This window comes from Petromyzon marinus, assembly GCF_048934315.1.
Source record: "Petromyzon marinus isolate PM22_M1 ecotype Great Lakes invasive population chromosome 84 unlocalized genomic scaffold, UKy_Petmar_22M1.pri1.0 chr84_unloc.4, whole genome shotgun sequence".
Classification (NCBI taxonomy): Eukaryota; Metazoa; Chordata; class Hyperoartia; order Petromyzontiformes; family Petromyzontidae; genus Petromyzon; species Petromyzon marinus.
In genome coordinates this window covers 1390590-1410025 of record NW_027422641.1, presented here as the reverse complement: position 1 = coordinate 1410025, position 19436 = coordinate 1390590, and the positions used below count along the sequence as shown (strand labels likewise).

At 44.3% G+C, this 19436-nt stretch overlaps 2 protein-coding genes across 2 annotated transcripts in view; both read left to right on the top strand.

The window, feature by feature from the left end:
• The window catches only part of LOC142908486 (ribonuclease inhibitor-like), a 223359-nt gene that overhangs the window by 26613 nt on the left and 177310 nt on the right, over positions 1–19436 (top strand). The window lies entirely within an intron of this gene.
• On the top strand, positions 445–6422 carry LOC142908488 (ribonuclease inhibitor-like). The gene is made up of 5 exons (XM_076059201.1): positions 445–494; positions 2363–2446; positions 3014–3100; positions 4918–5001; positions 5788–6422. The coding sequence occupies exons 1-5, from the start codon at positions 460–462 to the stop codon at positions 5867–5869; spliced, it is 372 nt and encodes a 123-aa protein (XP_075915316.1). The 5' UTR covers positions 445–459; the 3' UTR covers positions 5870–6422.

The following is a 19436-nucleotide window of genomic DNA, read 5'->3' as shown; positions in this document are numbered from 1 at the left end:
ACCACCCACCCCCTCGTGTGCCGTTCCGGCCTTCATAGGTGCTCGCTAACAGCACTTGCCCCTACAGTCTGTTAAGGCTACACGGGGGATCTTTGTCTTTTTTGTAAGATGAGGTCTTGCAAAACAACACCCTTATGAACACAAACACGTTTCAGATTATAAAGGTACAGTGCAGTATAAATGAATGGATGATTGTGAGTAAACTCCTTTTTGTGAATGCCACCTATGATATATAAAATGTCTAACACAGAAGCATTGAACAATGAGCAGCTTTGCTCATGAACGTGTGTGCTCTGGTCACGTGCACCGCCATTGTGAGTGTCCCTCACTCACCGCGTGTTTGACTCCGCGGTTCCCGTGGGCTCAGTGAGTCAGCGCTGTCCCTTCCCCTGTCCACCCGGGTTTAGGCTGAGTGAGAACGAGATTAGAGACAAGGGACTCCAACTTTTAGCCGACGGGATGTTGGAGAGAGAAGGGAGTTTGGAGACGTTAGTGTTGAGTAATTTCCTGATGCACACACACTAATATAGGTACACCTAAACAAATATATACACATATACGGACACAAAACACAAATATACTCACTATACCATAATAATGTATTTAAACGTCGATTATAACTTAATTTATATGCACTCATCAATTAAGTTATTAGCCACACTTATTACAGCACTGTTAACCACTTAAATAACAATACAATTACATATTGACTTAAAGCTTTCGTGACTGCAGGAATTCATACTCTTTAGGTCTTTCGGTAAAGTCATGTAGATAGAAAATAATATTTGATTATTTTTCTATCTACGTGACTTTACCGAAAGACCCAAAGAATAACAATGCAATTACCATTGTCACATTACCTACTATAACCAATGATATTGTTTCAACTATATTGTGTTAATACAGTAGATCATCGATTATCCAGCAGCATCGGAGGGGAGGGGTACTGGATTTTCAAAAAACACCAGATGATCACATCATTATTTAAAATAGCTTGTTTTTGCACATTCTTGAATAAGATTATGTTTTTAGGTGTTCTGCATATATATTGACTGTTTCAAATAGTTTACGATATAAAAATCGCTTAACTAAATATACAAAGACAAAATAAATATCTTGCTGTAAATAGTGACTATTTACTGTACCGCACTCAGCACTCCAATATCGAAGACTCTGCATGGGGTGATGTGCGTACAACGCTCTTGTTCAACAACTTGTGTTAGACATCGACTTGTGTTTGGCAACTTGTGTTTGACAACTTGTGTTTGACAACAACAACATGTGTTTGACAACAACATGTTTTTGACAACAACAACTTGTGGTTGACAACAACAACTTGTGTTTGACAATCGCCGGACTGATGCAGCCTTCAGACCGGTGCTCTGGCGAACGCCGAACTGCACGCAATTTTCGCCGGATCAAGCTGTATATTTACTCTTTCTATTACTGTAGTTGTTAGTCATGAAAATGTATATAAGTGCAGTATTTTCATTGTTTAAGTTGTATGTAGTGTATAATGTACTGTATATATTTTTTGATGCGGAAATGGGAGGATGTTCTGAGGAAATTAGGAATGAGAGGCTACTGGAAGAGCTGTTGTGGAAATGCCGATATGCAGGCCAGGTGCTAAGTTACCTTGTGCCAGACAGTTGTCACTGGGGGTTTCCTTTAATTACATTGTGATGAGATGTTACATGAAACGCTTTCAGATGTGACCGCTTACAGAATGATGCAATATCGAAGATAAATCATGATTATTTGATCTATATATACATACACAGAGATTCTACAGATAACTTTTAGCAGACTTTTGGGTCATGTACTGTTCGGGAACACCTAATGAAGACCAGAACGACACATGAGGGGTTGGGAGGCCAGCACCACACTCAGCCAACTGATGTTTACTTACTACACCAGGTAGTAATTTAAGGCTGAGTCGACCTAGGTGAGGTCCATGGCCGTTTTAGATATTCATCAATGAAGTTCGCCGTGAGCGGCAATCGAACCAGGTTTGTGGCTCACTGTGCTAACCACTGCACCACTACTTCCCACGTGCATGCACACAAATATGCATGCACTAAGATACACATGTACCAAACACGTATAGAGATGGACTTACACAAATGCACACATAGTAGACATTCACACACACATCACATTCAACCCAAAAATCTAAACAGCAGTTGCTATTTGCAAGCTCCTATTAAAGTTGACACGAGGTTCATTTGTGCACAGTAGCCACAAACACGACCCTCAACCACTGTCCCATCAACCACCACCACCCCTCACCATCCCCCACTCTGTGCCCAGACCCTCCACCCATCCCCTCTGCCCCGACTAACCACCTCTTCTCTTCCTGCAGTCTGTATCTTTGTTCACTGACGGACAAGTCGGGTTCCTCTCTCAGTGTCATCCTCAAGGCCAACACAGGTTTGAAGATTCTCAGGTAAGCTCTGCTGTTCGTTTCTCACTTGTGCTCTGTGCACTAACTGCTAATTATTGGTGCAACGCGTTGTCAAGTAAACATTTGAATGTGAACACATTTAATCTTGCTGTCCTGCTTAATCGAGTCCACTTTAAAAATGTTTTACTGTAATCTTAACACATTTGTTTAGTTTAACACATAGGTTAAAGCAATATTCACAACATTGTTAGCAGATACATTAATTGAAAACATCTCCCTGTGTTCTCGATGAAAATGTACTTCACTTGTGTGTGATCCTCTCTTGTAACTTTGTGTTTATATAAACACAAACACTTCATATTATAAAGGTACAGTGCAGTATAATTGAATGGATGATCGTGAGTAAACTGATATTTGTGAATGCCACCTATTATATATAAAATGTCTAACAGAAGCATTAAACAATGAGCAGCTTTGCTCATGACGGTGTGTGCTGTGATCACGTGCACCGCCATTGTGAGTGTCCCTCACTCACCGCGTGTTTCACTCCGCGGTTCCCGTGGGCTCAGTGAGTCAGCGCTGTCTCTTCTCCCGTCCACCCGGGTTTAGGCTGCGTCGCAACGAGATCGGAGACAGCGGCCTCCGACTTTTAGCAGACGGGATGTTGGAGAGAGAAGGGAGGTTGGAGACGTTAGTGTGAGTAATGTCCTGATGCACACACACTTATATAAGTACGCCTAAACAAATATATACACATATACAGACACAAAACACAAAGATATTCAGTAGCATAATAATGTTGTATTTTAACGTCGATTTTAACATAATTTTTATGCACTTATCAATTAAGTTATTTGCCACACTTATTACAGCACTGTTAACCACTATTAAATAACAATACAATTACAATTGTCACATAACCAACTCTAACCAATGATATTGTTTTAAATTATATTATGTTAATATATTAGATCATCGATTATCCGGCAGCCAGATTTTCAAACACAACCAGATAATCGCATAATTATTTAAAATATCTTATTTTTGCATATTCTTAAATACGATTACATTTTGATTTAAAGCTTTCGTGACTGCAGTAATTCATATTTTTAGCTCTTTCAGTAAAGTCACGTTGAAGGGAAACAATAAAATAATAAAATATATAATGTAATTTTTATTGTTTTATATATTTTATTATTTATTGTTTCCCTTCAACGTGACTTTACCGAAAGAGCTAAAAATACGATTAGATTTTTAGGTGTTCTGTATATATATTTAGTGTTATTAAATAGTTTGCGATCTAAAAATCGCTAAAAGTAAATATACAAAGACAAAATGAATATTCTGCTGTAAAAAGTGACTATTTACTCTTATTGGTTCTTTCGGTAAAGTCACGTAGGATGGAAATAATAAAATAATAAAAATAAAACATTATAAAATTATCACGACGTTTCGGCCACAACATTTACTAACCGCACTCACCACTCCAATATCAAAGACTCTGCATGGGGTGTACTATGCTCTTGTTAAACAACTTGTGCTTGACAACAACAACTTGTGTTTGTCAATAGTTGGACTGATGCAGCCTTCAGACCGGTGCTCTGGTGAATGCCGAATTCCACTCAATTTTCGCCAGATCGCACTTTATATTTTCTGTTTCTATGACTAGTTATTAGTCATGAAACATGTATATACGTGGAGTATTTTCATTGTTTAAGTTGTTGTATGTAGTGTGTAATGAACTGTATATATTATTTGACACTGAAATAAAGCATAGCTGCTTGTTTTGTCACGCACTTTGTGCCGATCGCCGGACTGGTTCAGCCTTTGGAGCGGTTTTACCGGTTTCATCGGATGTTGGAACCCAGATAGGCACGCTCTGGATATAATCAATGATCATCTGTATTTAATGTCATAGATTACAATTAAGAATTTTATATAATGAACGGCTGCAATCTTGACATTAATTGCCCACCCATACGTTTACATTAATAACACCACAACCTGACTCTTATTAAAGCCATAAATCACCAATGGCTCTTATTCGCCAACCCGATACATTTGAACATTATTTGATCCTTACCCAATATACAGTTTAAACTAGCCTTTGCCTCGTGATGGGTTACGTGGACATCTGTGAAAAAGAGCTTTTTAGCTTTTCAGATTCTCTAATATAAATAAATATTCAGATTTATATTCTGGCTCCTCTGCCTGTATCTAGTGGCCTTGCATGGACAAACGCGATTTTTAATACAAAATATTGCAGACCTCGCCAAATGCGGTGGGTTACGTTCCTGTAAAATGCCGTGTTGGACAAAGCCACATTAAACAATTAATAGACAAATAGGATTGCGTTCCTGGGTCCGAAATGATTACTCCCTCTGTTTAGCTGATTCTACGAGATTTCCACCCTTATTGTACTAAAAGGTGTTGAGTTGCTCTCCATTTCTTGTGAGTGTGTACACTTTTATTTTCCAGTTTCACCCCACTCAGTGCCTCTTCTCTCCCTGTAGTCTGATAGAGTGCTCACTGACGGACAAATCGATCCCAGCTCTCCATGACATCATGATCACCAACAAAGCATTGAGGAAGCTCGGGTAAGTTATGCAGCTTGTGTCTCATACGCGCTCTGATTGTTGCTACAAACAAAACAACTGAGATTCGTCAGTAACACTGTGGCCTTAGCAGGAGAAAATATGGAAAAGGCAACGTTTTGGAAATTGACCTTCACACCATGTTTGTGTGCTAAGAGAGCCATTGCCAGAAGTGGAGTGAGTAGTGGAGTGTATTCCAGTGCATTTAATATTCTCTTTGGTTCTTTCGGTAAAGTCACGTAGAAAATCAAATCAAATAATAATAATAGAATAGACGTTCCGATTGCAACACAAGCAACCATCATCAGGTAAGAATGAAAAAAATGGCAAACTTAGAAACACAATGCAACACAACACAGAACCGAACAGCACAACAGCCAACACCCCACCTGGTTGACCCCGCTCCTCCAAATAATGACAATATTCATTATCAGACCAATGAACATGACCAAACGACTGGAAATGCGCCTGATCTTAAATCTGCAAGATAAGCAGGCTTTAGCCTGGAGTGCTGAGACGGGTGACCACCGCACATAACCACAGGAGTTATAGGCAGCAGAGCTAAGTTGCAGACAACAGACTGCAGTGTGCAGCACAATCCACCGTTGTACTTCACTACGATCCTAGATCTGCAGTCCTTGCCATCACAGGCCTGCACTGACCCGCGTGGTGAAGTATGGTGAAACAGCTCTCATGGCATGGGGAGACCTTCATCCAGCATGGTTGTTGTGGGGGCTGCGTGGGTCTTTGTGTGAACCCGCGTCAGCGTGAACCTCTCTCTTGCTGCAGGGTGGATGGCACTCGCTTCAGTGAGGAAGGGAAGCAGGAGTTGAGGAGCAGATGGACTCACCGAGGAGGCCTGGATATTTAGATATAAGCTGAGAGGCCGTGCTGGCCCTGCAGCAGATGGAGCTGGTCCACGCACGACTTGAACAGCAGCCCGGCTCATTTTACCTCCATCGCTCCGATCGTCGACCCTGACTCTGAGACGACAATGAGCTGGGAGCTTTCTCTGTGAGCTCCACATGGAGCCAAGGGTGAACGCGACTCCAAGATGCTGATGAGTGTGGTGATTCCAATAATGTGTAATAATGTGTAAGTGTATTTATGAATATGTGGTATAGGGAAGCGATGTTGGTGGCATGTGGAAGGGGTGTCGGTGGCTTTTAAATGGTCTGGCAGCTCACCATTGTTTCACTGAGTAGGAATGTTTGTCATGAATGTGCGTACATAGGGGTGTGTATCACACTCATGCAGATATCCTCGTCTATTTATGTATGACTTCAATATTCACCCTCTATCTTTTTTATATTCATGCATTTTAACTTTCAGTTGCGCTATGATCGGTCTAAAAATAATCTTCCAAGCCGACTTCAGATATAAGAAATGTACTAACGATTGTTATAAAGTTGTTTTACTCTGAATTCTCTTTCATTGCTCTAATTGATTAGTTTTTGATTTTGGTGCCTCGGATCACACTTGCAATTGAAACTATCCAGGTTAAAAACCTGGCTAAACAAATACACTTGATATTTCTTATCTTTGATTATACACATCTGTATACCAAATAACAGCACTTCAGCCTCGAAATGCTTAACAACGTATCAATAATTCAATTTTAATGTATACATTTATTGGCAGACTGTCATTGTCTGGATGTGGTCTGGGAATGTTTATTGCTGTTGTTTTACTGCCTTTCCCAAGCTTGGGAACTGATGCAATTTGAACTTGCATACTTTTAGGTATTTGTTTAAGTAACGCCATGGTGGTGTGATGTCATCTTCCTCGCCTGGTATGCAAGAGTTCAGGGGTTGGATTTCGACCCTGACACCTGCTGTATAGTTGGAGTCTGCATGTTCTCTCCGTGGTCACTTGTTTTTTTTTTCCTCTGGGTTCTCCAGTTTTTCTCTCCATATTTAGAAACATCCGTTTACATGTATTTGCTGCTATAAATTTTCACGTGATAATCCACTTCCTCGAGCTATTATTAGTGGCTTGCTTCTGAAAAATTAGATAATAGCTCTGGGCCTTTCCTGGTAAGATAAAAAAAAGAGTTTAGTTTCATTTGTATATTTTAAGTGATTTGTTCACCTTTACTTTACTGTGCACTCTTATCGTGTTGTATTGTATTGGTTGTTGTAACTTTTGTCCTATCTCTACTGCACTCATTGCATTACTCCAGTATAAATGTTCAGATTCTGCTATTAAGTGTAGATTTATATTTATATACTCAGCCTTAACTGAGTATCCATCGCAGTGTGTAAACATCAGCACTGGGGAGACAAAGGTGGCCGAGCGTGGCACTGGCCACACCACACCGTCGTGTGCCATGTCAGCCTGAATAGGCGCTAACTAACTGGACTTTCCCATACAGCTTGTGGAGGCTACATGGGGAATCTGTGTATGTTTCCTCGTGTGTGTGTGTGTACTGTATATGGGGGATCTGTGTTGTACTTGTGTGTGGGGGTAGCCGTGGTTTAGATGGTGATGATGAAACACGGGAACAGAGAAGAGACTCCCAGCGACTCCACTCCTCCGCTCCCAGTGTCAGCGCGTTGAGCTTTTGATGCAGGAGGTTTAGGAAATGTCCATTTGTCTGACTCCACTTGCTTCTCTTGCTTGTCAAGCATTCTAACTTCTCGCATGGACTACGTGCTGGAGAATACAAACTCGGTGTAACTCACAAGAGGACTCTCCTGGTTACTCATGCGGCGTTGCCATTTAAATATTTCAATGTTATTGAATAGTTTTGATATTGTGCGCAATGCTATCATCGACCGTACTAATGGTGTCACGAGACTAATAACATAATGTTTGGATATCTCACGGTGCAGTGCAAGCATTTGTGTTCGATAGCGGCCCACAAAAGTGGATATCACAGAGCTACCAGTCAAATGCATTCCACTAACACTCGGTTTCAGACAGACCCATAAACTGAGATATCCGCAGACTCACATTTAGATATAAAGACTCATATAGACACAAAAAGACAAACAGAGAAATGTACTCACACTGAGCTAGAGACTTACAGGGATGCATAGACTCACACAAGGCACACAGTCTCGCTTCGACAAACACACTCACAAAGAGACTCATATCAACTCAAAGCTACAGACTCACGAAAACGTCCAGAGAATCATACAGAGAGCCCCCCCCCCCCAACTAGCACCGCCCACTCTACCACTAGGGATGCCCATTCCATCATGAGACCCGCACACTCCCCAACGAGGCCCGCCTACTCCCTCACTTAGCCCAACCCACTTCATCACTAACCCAGCCCACTACCATTAAGATCTGCCAATTTCACAGCTTGCCACGCCCACTATACCACTAATCCCTCCCACTATTATCCCACTCCTAGTTAATTTTCTGATCTTTAACCGTCTGGACCACTGTTATTCTCGTCGTCTTGGTCTCCCTGAATCAACCCTCACTCTCCTCCACAAATACAAAATTCTTCCACACAAGTTATTTTCAATCTACCATTTATTTTTTACATTTTACCTCTCCTACTTCAACTTCACTGGCTTCCCGTTCACTACCGCTGCCTTTTAAAATGCCTGATGCTCATCTTCAAATCTTTCTAGGGCCTTGCCCTACCTCATCTTGCCCCTCATCTCCTTCCATGTGCCCTCTCGTCCTCTCCATTCCCAATCTTCCCTGTCCCTCCATCTCCCTACGCCCAATCCTTCTCTCTGGACACCTCCACTGGAATAACTTTCCCCAGCACATTAAGCAGTCCCCCTCCTTAACCTCATTCTGTTCCTCTCTTAAAGCCTCACCGCTTCTCCATTTCCCATTCTCTACCCCTCCCTCCCCTATCATTTTGTCTTCTGTTTTCAGATGGCTGATGTAGATGCAGAGTAACAACTACAATTTCACATTCAGGTGGTCAAGCCAGATAACCACGTCAAGAGTAGCGCAGTGTGTCATTGTCATGTGGATCGGACATTGCTTCATTGTATGTTGATTGGTCTGTTCTGGATGACCACAGTTGAACACTGGAGAGTTTTTAATTTTCCATTTGTGCATCAGCTATCTGCATCTGCCATGGTTTGTGCAGTGGATGCGGTTTAGGGTGGACCATGAGCTTCTTGGAAGATCAAACCCAGGGATCTGCCTTGGGCCTTTCACAAGGTGTTCGTTAACATCTCGCCACCAGATGAAGTGAACACCACTACGGTGTGCTCGGGATGGGTGTTCAGTCGTGATCATTTTAATCCATTCTATCTCACACCTGCCCACCGTGTCGTGGCAGTTTTTCTGTTTTTCCTGCATTGCATTTTTTTATTTTAGAAAATATTTAATCTGGAAAATCCATTGCGATAGAATATCTTACGTGCAACGGTGCAAAGGAATATCAGGTGGAGCAGTTGCAGTGCTTAGATGCACCACACGACAAACCCATGGCCTGAAAGCAGTCGAGTGAAGAAGAATCAGTCCTGCCCCCCCTCGCTTCACCAACCCATACAGGGCGTAATGGTGAAATATAGAAAAAAAGCATTTACTCGTTGGTTCTATTCGGTAAAGTCACGTAGGTAAAAAAGAAAATAACAAAAATCACGACGTTTCGGCCACAACACAAGTGGCCTTTCAGGTGAAGGGACCGTGCTGTCATGAGGACAGCGTTGGAGTGAAGACAGCCAAGCCCAGGTCGCGTCCTTTAAGCTATGTGGGAGGAAGCAAAACGCTTGACAAAGGAATTCGCATAAAAATGAGCATGATGTACGTAGGAGGTGCATGGGCCATGATGGACCAGGAGCGGGTGGGGACCATGACGGACCAGCAGCGACCGAATTCGCGAGCACAAATCAGATTTGAAACACGGCAGAACGAATTCTGCCGTAGCTGACCACTGTTACAACGCTGTGGGTGATCACGATATAGTTTTCTCCGATACCAAGGTTCTCTGCAAACCCACGGGTTTTTATCAGAGATTTGTCCACGAGGCAATTCAGATTTACAAACACAGACACAATTTCAACCGAGAGGATGATTTCAAATTAAGCAATCATTGGAAAGATGTTCTAAATCAAACCACACATTAAACAAATTTTCAATGGTACAGTAATTTTTTCTTCAAGTAGTGGTATTCCAAACTTTCACAGCTGCATATTTCACTCCACACACTCACTCCACTCACTCACTCACTCCGCTCACTCACTCACTCCACTCACTCACTCCACTCACTCACTCCACTCACTCCACTCACTCACTCCACTCACTCCACTCACTCACTCCACTCACTCCACTCACTCCACTCACTCACTCCACTCACTCACTCACTCCACTCACTCCACTCACTAACTCCACTCACTCACTCTACTCCCCCCCCCCCCGCTGCTGGTCTGTCATGGTCCCCACCCGCTCCTGGTCCATCATGGCCCATGCACCTCCTACGTACATCATGCTCATTTATATGCTAATTCCTTTGTCAAGCGTTTTGCTTCCTCCCACATAGCTTAAAGGACACGACCTGGGCTTGGCTGTTTTCACTCCAATGCTGTCCTCATGACAGCACGGTCCCTTCACCTGATGAAGGCCACTTGTGTTGTGGCCAAAACGTCGCGATTTTTGTTATTTTCTTTTTTACCTACGTGACTTTACCGAATAGAACCAAAGAGTATGGATCCTTGCAGTCACGAAAGCTTCAAATCTAGAATTGATAACCTCTACGGGGAGGGCTTTCACCTATCTGTTAGCGCTTTCAACAGACAACGGGACAATAAGTCAAAGCTCATCGAGACGCTGACCTTCCTCAAAAGATGCCGCGACAACAAGGTAATACCCATCGCTTTCACACTAACATCTGCTGCTGTATCCTCACCGAATTCTAAACAGATTCTGTTTAAGGCCAGCCTATCTTTTATCTCAGAGAGGATAAGACTACTCCGTTTTGACTCGATACTTTAGACAAGACTCTCCTACAAGCTCATTTAACGCTAACACAAAAATGTCACCTGCTGATTGGAACCACGTAGACAACATGACTGCTTCTTCTGCCGATTCACTTTCAGTCAAATACAAAGCTAACTTGATTTCTAAATTCAACCACCTATCGAAGAAGAACCCAGTCCCACATATAACAAAACTAGACGTTAACAAAATCGTCATTAATCAGAGTAGCACCCCGATTTCGGACAATCTGAAAACAGTACTGGCTAGAAGGCTAAATTTTGCTGTCACCCCGAAACATTCCTGTAGATATCTTTCAGGTCGATGCGGCCCTTAAAGGCATAGGACACATCCAAGCTGACGTTGCGAGAGCTGAAATATCCACTATTCCTAAGAATGCTAAGAAATGTTGATTTAAAGCTTTCGTGACTGCAGTAATTCATATTCTTAGCTCTTTCGGTAAAGTCACATTGAAGGGAAATAATAAAATAATAAAATATATATAAAACAAGAAAAAAATTCTCACGACGTTTCGACCATAACACAAACCATCGTCATCAGGTGTGTCGGTTTGCATACATTTATTTATTTTTAAACGGTGTATTTTAAACGGTGTTCTTTGTAAGCCATCTGGCTACCATGAGAGATTCGTTCATGAGGCTATCCACATATACAAGCACAGAGACAATTTCAACCGAGAAAATGGATTCTGGCTTAGCAATCATTGGAAAGATTTGATAAACCATTTCAGGTCTTAATTGATTGTTCACGCTTACAGTGGCTTTCAGACAGCATACATTAATTTTTCGTCTCCCCCCTCCTCTTTTCAGAACATAGATGGACTAGTCCTTCTAAATAAACTGCCAAATCGCTGCACGTGGCGCTGACGTTTTTTATAAATATATAAATGCACCGTTTAAAAATAAATAAATTTATGCAAACCGACACACCCTGATGACGACCGTTTGTGTTATGGTCGAAACGTGAGAATTTTTTTTATTGTTTTATATATATTTTATTACTTTATTGTTTCCCTTCAACGTGACTTTACCGAAAGAGCTAAGAATAATGCTAAGAAACCCATTAGCAACACAAGCAAAAATGAACGCTCTGAACTCGCGAATTTAAAAACCAGAAGTGATATAGTCATCCTCTCAGCCGACAAAGGCAACGCTACTGTAATTATGGATAAAGATTCGTACAACAACAAAATCCAGAACCTACTCAACGATGGAAGTTACTCAAACATTAAAAATGACCCTACTAATAGCCTAACTATAAAAACCAACAAGATCATCACAAGTTCGACCTCCCTAATCGAACCAACTAAACGTCCCTCCTTAAAACCTTCTGCTGCAAGACCCCCTAGATTCTATGGTCTCCCCAAGATTCATAAAGAAGGCACTCCACTACAACCCATCGTATCCACGATCAACTCCCCTACCTATAAGCTAGCATGTTTTCTGTCAGATACCTTGCTACCTTTCACTGGCAAAACCTCAGCAGTACTTAACTCAGCTCATTTGGTCTCTATGGTCAAAGACGTTGTACTGTCCCCTGACGATATCCTTGTCAAGCTTCGATGTGGTCTCCCTGTTCACCAAGGTCCCGGTACCTGATACCATTGAAATAATTGAAAATTTGGTCCAACATGGACTAGACCCCGATACACCTGCGCTGATTAGACACTGCCTCACCAATACCTACCTACTTTACTTGGAATGGCAGCTTCTACAAACAAAATTAGGGTATCCCCATGGGTTCTCCATTATCACCAGTGATAGCCAATGTTTTCATGGAGAAATTTGAATCAGATGCCATCCAGACTTCCACCCTCAGACCTTCCCTGTGGAAGAGATATGTGGATGACACTTTCGTCATTTGGCCACATGGCCTCCCAGCTTTGAACCTTTTCCTACACCACATCAATTCTAGACATCCCGCCATCAAATTCACCATGGAAGTGGAGAAAGATGGCAAGCTACCATTCTTGGATGTTCTGTTTGAGAGGAGACCTGATGGCTCACTGGGGCATTCGGTCTACAGGAAACCCACCCACACAGATTCCTACTTGAAACCTGATTCCCACCACCACCCAGCTCAAAATAATTATCTCATCAAAACGTTATACCACAGGGCACATTGCATTTCGGACCAACACCACCTGACCAGTGAATTAAAACATGTACACCTGGCCCTCAAGAGAAACGGATACTCTGACCATACCATCCGCCAAGCTGTTTCTCCCTCCATACAGAAACAACCACTTGATACTCCGGTCAAAACCATCACTCTACCATATATAGCAGGCGTTACTAAAAAGATCTCCAAAATTCCAAACAAACACAAGATCCTGGTCCGGTTCAATACAGTGCACAAAATCCGTGACCTGATCCCATCCGTGAAGGATGTCGTTCCTGACTTACAGTACCCCGCGGTTTACAAATTGAGCTGCACTTGTGGTGATTGCTATATCGGGGAGACGAAGCGACATGTCTGACAGAATTCGCGAGCACAAATCAGATTTGAAACACGGCAGAACGAATTATTCTGCCGTAGCTGACCACTGTTACAATGCTGTGGGTGATCACGATGTAGTTTTCTCCGATACCAAGGTTCTCTGCAAACCCACGGGTTTTTATCAGAGATTTGTCCACGAGGCAATTCAGATTTACAAACACAGACACAATTTCAACCAAGAGGATGGTTTCAAATTAAGCAATCATTGGAAAGATGTTCTAAAACACTCACTCCACTCACTCACTCCACTCACTCACTCCACTCACTCACTCCACTCACTCACTCCACGCACTCACTCCATCCACTCACTCACTCCACTCACTCACTCCACTCACTCACTCCACTCCACTCACTCACTCCACTCACTCACTCTACTCCCCCCCCCCCCCCCCCCCCGCTGCTGGTCCATCATGGCCCATGCACCTCCTACGTACATCATGCTCATTTTTATGCTAATTCCTTGGCCAAGCGTTTTGCTTCCACACAGCTTAAATGACGCGACCTGGGCTTGGCTGTTTTCACTCCAACGCTGTCCTAATGACAGCTCGGTCCCTTCACCTGATGAAGGCAACTTGTGTTGTGGTCGAAACGTCGTGATTTTTGTTATTTTCTTTTTTACCTACGTGACTTTACCGAATTGAACCAAAGAGTATGGATCCTTGCAGTCACGAAAGCTTCAAATCTAGAAAAAAAAGCATTACTACAGATAATACATAGGAAGGCCTTTATCTAGCAGTACAGCAAGTGGGTCTGTGAATTCCATCTGGTTGCAGAACTGTGAGTGTTATTCTCTCATGTGCAAGGTGGAGTTTCTCCCGGCACTCCGGTTCCCTCCCACACAAAGCCAAACACCTGTTTCATGGAAATAGTCAGCCGTCCCAGGGCAGGCTTAAAAAAATTAGTCTTGGGATGCCAGTGATGTTATCGCAGATAGATGGACAACATTGTTATTATCATATTTGAAATTCTCTCTCTCTGCTAAGAGCACTCTTTCCCTCTCCTCCACACAAAAAGCTGAGACAAAGAACCCCTAATAGCCATACAGGCTCTAGAGTCAAGTGCTCTTTGGGAAAATGGCTCAGCCTATTTCTTATCTCGTAACACCCATGTCCCCAAAATGCAGCTCTCCCTTGAGCGCCGTCTTTAGCAAATACACTCGGCTCCACATTCTCCTTTACTGCATCAATCCATCTCTTTTCCAGCCTGTGTGATGTCCGTTTATAACCCTCTATCTGCCCCAACATAAGCTACTTGAGCATGTGGAGGCTGGGTATGTTGGCTAGATGACCCAGTCAACTCAAGCATTGCCCGTTGGAAGAGCTCACGTGATGTGAGCTCACAATCCAGCCTGGTTAAACCCAGGATGGATGGGCATAAGTAGGAGAGGGGGACGATGCCAACCCCAACTGCAAGCGATGATGAAATTATTTATTACAACTTTCATCAGCTGGCTGAAACCAGGCCACTGTCGGTTTTAATGGGGTCCGAGATGGACACCCACCACCAGAGTGGAAGACTCTCAAGCGCATCTTCCTGTGACCAAGCCACCATTACCTGACTCCCGATAATGGGAGGTGAGCCCACCGTTACTTGAGATTCGCAGCTTCCCACACCGCATTCATTGTTTTATTCAAAAGAAGAGCCACTCCCTGTTTTGCAGTTTCCAATCCCATGTTTAGGACTGTCCATGCCTCAGTGGTTGGTACTATGCAACCTACGACTAAAATGGACATCCAGAACGCAATGAGAAGAGGCACTCGAGAACAAGGAGACGAGGAAGTATGAAGAGGAAATCTTCAGCAGAATCAGGGGGGAAAATTTTAAAAACCTTAGTATAGCAGGGAGAGAGATCGCGGAGACACGGACTTTGGAGACAACTCGGTGTTTATTTACCAGCTTCACATTCCCTATTGCCATACTAAAACTGAAGGGCCTTTGCTATTGATGCCCGTAGGGTCTGGAATGCTATTGCCAATAAACTGCAACTTGAATCACCACCTATGAGATCTTCACTCAAAACTGCTCTAGAGGAGTTGTACAACCCTAGCTGCCACTGCTATTCAGTGGCCTAAAATATGGCTCTAGATTTTGGTGTTATAATTAATTTACGTAGTTTATTGTAAAAAATTCGGTCACAGTCCCTATGATCACTGTTACATTGGATTTATGGGTTTTATTTTGGTGATTTCGAAAAGGTTTTTTTTTGTTTTGGCCATGTTTTTGTTTATTGTAGTACGGAGTTGACTGATGGCCTTAATCTTAGTTGTCTTGTGGTTGTTGTTATTTTGACTTGCATCCCACTGGGATTTTTGCGCACAGCGTTGGTGTACGGTGCTATTTCAGGAATATTTTGATATTTTTTTCCTGTATTTTTTGTTTGCACAGTCACATAATCACTTTAAGACGTTTTCTTGTTCATGTTTTTTGTTTGTTGCGGTTGCACCCGATTCAAGAGCCGAATGGCTCACAGGGCTATACCAAATAAATGAACTATGAACTTATTATTGGTACTTACAGCACACACGGCGTCGCTAGGCAACCGAGCGCGAGGAAAGGGGGGGGGTAGAGATGGTGTTTCTTCATTTGAGTTTAGAAAAAAGTTGATTTGCAACTTGCAGCAACAAAAACATCATCGTCAACATAATGACTCATTCCTATTGGATTCCAGTTATGGTGGTTGCTTTGGTGACGGTGGTTACTACGATGATTGCTGTGGTGATGGTGGTTTGCTGCTAGAGTGAATGTGGTTTCTATGCTGTGATTGCAACTATGTTGATGGTGATTGCTGTATTGTAGTTGCCATATTGGTGGCTGTGGTGATGGTGGTTGTTGCTAGACTGATTGTGGTTGCTACGCTATGGTTGCTGACAGTGATGGTGGTAACTACGGTGATTACTGTGGTGATGGTGGTTGCTGCTATGGCGATGGAAGTTGCTATAATCATGGCGGTCTCTATGGTGACCATCGCGGTGATGTTGGTTGCCGCGATTGCTACGGCGGTTGCCGTGGAGATGCACGCAGTGGTCCTGGCAGTGGGGCAGATCCAGGAGCTCTTGGGCGAAAGACTCCTGGGTGCGAGTCCAGGACAAGACGCGAGACTCTCCGCTGGAGAACTCCGCCTTGAGAGATTCACAGTTACGCGATCAGAGCTGCCTCAACGCATCCAGGGGGTCCTGAGAGATACACGGAGACTCGGGGACTCGCACAGAGACGCACGCAAAGACTCGCAAATAAACTCACCTCATGATTCACAGACTCGCACAGAGACACGGAGACACACGGAGGCTTACACAGAGACTCACAGAGACTCAGCTTCACGAGCAGCGCTGCCATTCGCTCACAACTCGCCCACCCGCTCACCCACTCACCCTCACACTCACCCACCAGCCAGTTACCCATTCACCACCCAGCCATTCACCTACCCCTTCACCACCCACCCACTCAACCGCCCGCTCACCCACTCGCTCACCCAGCCGCTCATCCACTCGCTCACCCAGCCACTCACTACCTAACCGCTCACCCCCTAACCCACCCACCACTCATCCACCTACCCGCTCACCCACTCACCACTGGCTCACCAACTCGCTCGCCGATTTGCTCACCACTCACTCGTCCACCCATTCACTCGCTCACCCATGCTCTCAACCACTCACCCACTCACCATCCACCCATTCCTTCATTCATTCACACACTCACCACCCACCCACTCACCAACCCATCCGCTCACCTACCCAACTGCTCACCCACCCACCCGCTCACCCACCCACCCGCTCACTCGCCCACTCACCCGCTCACTCACCCACCCTCTCACACACCTGTCATCTGCTTATCCACCCACCTGCTCACCCACCCGCTCACTCGCTCACTCACCCACCTACTCACACACTCACCATCTGCTTACCCACCCGCTCACCCACTCACTCACACTCTCACCCACCCGCCTGCCCACCCGCCCACCAACCATACCCGCTTACCAACCCAAGTGCTCAACCACCCACCTGCTCACTCACCCACCCACTCACACACCTGCCACCTGCTCAACCACCCATTCGCTCACCCACTCACTCACACACCCACCCAACCACTCACCACCCACCCACTCACCACCCACCTGCTCACCCACCCATCCATACACATTCTCCCGCTCACTCACTCGCTCTTGGGAGGATAGACTTTTAGTTAGTAAAACATCTGTAAACAAATCAGGATTACTTGTTTTACAGATGATAAAATAGATCAGTAGACAGGGGCTGTATGCGTTTCTACGTTGTAATTTATATTCTGCACAAAGGCGACTCCACAGCAGCTGTGGCGAGGCAAGGCCGGCGATCACGAGAGCCAGATGACAGCAGATAACTCGAGAGAAGCACGCGTTATCGTCTAGCTGTGGGTGTGCTCAACTGCGCGTGTTTGTGGCTAAATGCGAGAATGTGGATCAGTGTGTTATTAAATTACGAGGCTGCAATAAGATCCTTGTATGTATGTCGACCTTCTGTTGCACCGTGCTTAGCCAACCGTGATAATCGGACATTACTCAATTGTATTTTATATCGAGCAATCAGCACCCCTACGTGCAGAGCAAAGCCGCTTGCAGGTGAAATGCTGAGTCGCCTTCTTATTGTGCAAAAAAAAAAGTTGCCACTGGGGGTGCCCTTTAGAAGTGCAAAGGGGATTGCATTCCTCGCAAACCACGTGGCCCAGCTTTGCCCTTGAGAGGCAGTCGCGCCATGCAGGCGTCCCAGTGTCAGCGCTGTCACCACCGTCACCACCATCACCATCGTCACCACCGTCACTATCATCACCACCCACACCATTGTTACCACCGTCACCACTTTCAGCATCGTTACCACCGTCACCAACGTCACCACCCACACCATCGTTACCACCATCACCCTCCAGGTGTAGGATTCACGGCATTTAAAGAGACAGGGAGTCATCTTAGATGAAAAACCATACATAGGTGTGCAGCATGCATGCACCCACCCTCTCCAACTTATCTAGACCAACAGCTCAGAAAAACTGAATTTGTGACCAAGTTGTCGTTTAGACCGGCGGTCCCCAACCTTTTTGGCACCAGGGACCAGTTTCGTGGAATAAATTTTTTTCACGGACTGGGGGGGGGGGTCATCATTGGGCCTTTCCCCCTTTTCAAAGAAGCTCTCCAACGACGTTTCTTTTTTGCTCATTTTGGCGAGGGCTAGCTTGTGGGCTTTACACCAAAACTGTGACTGAGACAAGTGCACAGTGCGGGAGAGAGGCGCGGACGGAAGTGGTAAATACAATAATAGGCAGGCCACGCGCAGACTATAATAAGTTACGGATTCCGACTTCTCATAAGGAGCGTGCAACCTAGATCCCTGGCATGCGCAGTTGACAGTAGGGTTCGCGCTCCTATGAGAATCTAATGCCGCCGCTGATCTGACAGGAGGCGGATCTCAGACGGTAATGCAAGCGATGGGGAGCGGCTGTAAATACAGATGAAGCTTCGCTCGCTCGCCCACCGCTCGCCTCCTGCTGTGCGGCCCGGTTCCTAACAGGCCACGGACCGGTACCGGTCCGCGGCCCGGGGGTTGGGGACCCCTGGTTTAGACCACAGACTCAAAGCGTTGAGAACACATGGCCGTCCCAGCAACAGGCAGCAGTGAGACAAAGACAACTGTGGACCGGTTTCGTCTAATTAGGACTCATTAGTGCAGGACGGTAATCGATAATTTCTCTTGCCATATGCCTCTGGCAGCCCCATATATGGAGATGACCTTTACACTATGGTGACCCCATACACAGTTGTCTAAAGGTAACAGTAATCAAATCTGTAAATGATGATAAAACCAATCACAACAAATATAAATTATGCAGGCTGGAAACAATAGATTTCACAATGGTATCAGTGAAAATAGTATACTTGGTTTTTTTACGGTAAAGTCACGTTTACACGTTCAGATACAAAAACACTCCGCATGTACCCTCCCCGAGCGAATCTAAGTAATTAAAATAAAACAAAAACAGCACCATGCATTACTGCT

Excerpts from the sequence above, each read along its gene's own strand:
- LOC142908488 (XM_076059201.1), top strand. The coding sequence starts at position 460 with ATGTTGGAGAGAGAAGGGAGTTTGGAGACGTTAGT. Across the intron at positions 495-2,362 it reads GGGAGTTTGGAGACGTTAGT|TCTGTATCTTTGTTCACTGA; the intron begins GTTGAGTAATTT and ends CTCTTCCTGCAG. Across the intron at positions 3,101-4,917 it reads GGGAGGTTGGAGACGTTAGT|TCTGATAGAGTGCTCACTGA; the intron begins GTGAGTAATGTC and ends CTCTCCCTGTAG.